At 39.1% G+C, this 2500-nt stretch overlaps 1 protein-coding gene across 2 annotated transcripts in view; it reads right to left on the bottom strand.

The window, feature by feature from the left end:
• The window catches only part of Art7 (arginine methyltransferase 7), a 10616-nt gene that overhangs the window by 1901 nt on the left and 6215 nt on the right, over positions 1-2500 (bottom strand). For both annotated transcript variants that reach the window (XM_043009950.2, XM_043009960.2), the window contains exons 7-12: positions 1890-2015; positions 1514-1638; positions 1154-1332; positions 832-997; positions 325-521; positions 1-15 (exon numbers count right to left, since the gene is read on the bottom strand). The exon at positions 1-15 is cut by the window's left edge and continues 131 nt beyond it. In XM_043009950.2, the coding sequence (XP_042865884.2) occupies positions 1-15; positions 325-521; positions 832-997; positions 1154-1332; positions 1514-1638; positions 1890-2015 (808 nt within the window). The remainder of the gene's footprint in view (positions 16-324; positions 522-831; positions 998-1153; positions 1333-1513; positions 1639-1889; positions 2016-2500) is intronic.

Below are 2500 nucleotides of genomic sequence, written 5' to 3'. Positions count from 1 at the left end.
AAACATGCCGTGCTCCTGTCAGGATGCAGCCAAAAATTATATTTTTAAAAACAAATATTATATTATGCACAATTGTTTGCACATTACAAAAGAAAATACAACTTCAAAATAATATAGTTCATCCACAGAATTTTTTTTAGAATCCTCACGACTATAGAATCATAAAATCTACCATGGTGGATAATATAAATAGTATTCATGAAGATGTTGCAACTGATAAAAAAACAGTTACTAACATTATGATGACTACTAGTATAATATAACATCCAAAGCTCTATATCAGACTTGCACACTCATTTCCTAAAGAGAGCCTTCTTCACGGACCTAGTTTTGCAGCTGCCACAGCCATGAAGCAGCCGTCCCCTAGGGCTAGACACACGCTGTCGGGTCTAACGAGTTTCTCTAGGACTCGCACATAGACCTTTAATCTGCGTGGGTCGTTGATCTGACCAAGGCGTGTCCGCGAGGAAATTATGTGGATTCCACACTCGCACACAGGCCGCTCTTCACACACATCTTCCCTGGAAATAAATATAGGGAAAATGATTCTTATTCAGTTTTATTATAAAAACTAAGATATTTGATTACAGATGTTAAGGAGATGGACGAAGTTGTTTGTGTAAATGCCACACTATTATACAGCTTGTACTTTGCACTCTGCACAATACAATTATTCAGGTAATGTATTATTAATATATAAAGCTAATACTGAAACCTATAAAAGAAAAAGAAAAGTATTCTGATCTAAATGTCAACACAAATGAAACAAAATAGAGAATCTATCAAATCAAAACATAACAGTATTTCCACTACAAGTCCATACTCACTCACCCTTCATCCTTCTGTATATTGAACCACAGACTGTATTCATCGTGTGAGGAAATAAGTGTAAGAGTGGTATCCTCCTCCGCATGCCGAGGCTGAGGAAGGTAATACACAGCCTGCATCCAATGGTCTCGCCAGGGGATGTCTTCGCTACTTCCCTTCCAGCACTTGTCTGAGTAGGAATATTCCAAAGGAACAGGCATGCAGACAATTTGAAAATAAACTTCATTATATTCTGATTCATTCATTAATTATGTATTCTCTATTTATCATATCAGATTCAAATTCAAAGTTTTTTCAGATATACTTCTGAAGCCATTCAACCCACCTGCTAGGTCAGGATGAGCCCAGTATGGAGCACAGCTTAGCATCACTTCCCCATCCTGGTCCATGCGAATGTCCCACCACATCAGGATGGCATCACAATTTCCTGAGGCAAGTGTCTTGAACTTGATGCGAGTTGTCTCATCACAGAGGATATCTTGCCGTCTGCCACTCCAGTCAAACCTGTGGGAAAGGTAGCTAAGTATTAGTATCTCAAAAGGGATTGGTCTTTAAATATTTTGAACCTCCAAGGATCTTCTAGGCTCTCCAAAATCCTCAAAAAAGAGACAATTTAATCTCTGTCTCAGTTATATCTAAAAATTGAAAAAATAACCATATAAAAACAAAAGATATCAACACAAACCAGAAAACTGGGAGAGGTTCTGAGATGGGTGTAAACCAAGATCGAGGAACCTGGGAGAGTTGCAGATCATGAACTGCTGCAGCCCCTGGGCACTCCTGAACCACTCTTGGCACTGACACCAAAACCTGGCCAATTCAGAAATATTTTTAAATAGATTAAGGGATATGGGGATTAGAAGTGGACACCATTCCAAGTCAAAATGATTATATAACAATGATATGAATCATACATTTATTCTATCTTCTCTCATGTATATATTGATTACTTCTTAAAATTTAAAGTGAGAGTATTAAATCATCTGTGTGAAAATAAATAAATTAATTAAAGAACAAGAAATCAAAATTGCTGAACATTGCTTCTTTTTCCAACAACTGACCTCTGGCTGACTGCTGCCTGGAATGTTTCTCGTTACAGGTTGAACTCGGTTCCACCTTTGAAGCATCTTTGATGACACAACCTGGGCATAAACTGTGCCTTCTGAGGGTACTAATAGGGCATCCTCCTGGAAGAGATTATTTTATTTTGTTAATTAACCTGAATATTTATACACACTATGAATGTGTTTTTGTTTTATCATTTCTTGAAATTTTAGAGATTAAAATCTTTACTTTTATTATCAACATCAGAGAAAGGGAAAGAAAGGGAGGGAGGGAGGGAGGGAGGGAGGGAGGGAGGGAGGGGAGGGGGAGGGAGGAGGGAGGGAGAGGGAGAGAGAGAGAGAGAGAGAGAGAGAGAGAGAGAGAGAGAGAGAGAGAGAGAGAGAGAGAGAGAGAGAGAGAGAGAGAGAGAGAGAGAGAGAGAGAGAGAGAGAGGAGGAGAGGAGAGGGAAAGGGAGAGGAGAGAGAGAGAGAGAGAGAGAGAGAGAGAGAGAGAGAGAGAGAGAGAGAGAGAGAGAGAGAGAGAGAGAGAGAGAGAGAGAGAGAGAGAGAGAGAGAGAGAGAGAGAATGAAAGAAAAAAAAAGAAAGAGAAAGAGAAAAAGAGACATG

This window comes from Penaeus japonicus, unplaced genomic scaffold, assembly GCF_977035675.1.
Source record: "Penaeus japonicus unplaced genomic scaffold, GWHDUDI00000001_assembly GWHDUDI00000033, whole genome shotgun sequence".
NCBI lineage: Eukaryota > Metazoa > Arthropoda > Malacostraca > Decapoda > Penaeidae > Penaeus > Penaeus japonicus.
The sequence above is the reverse complement of the archived record's forward strand: the minus strand, read 5'-3'. Positions and strand labels throughout refer to the sequence as shown.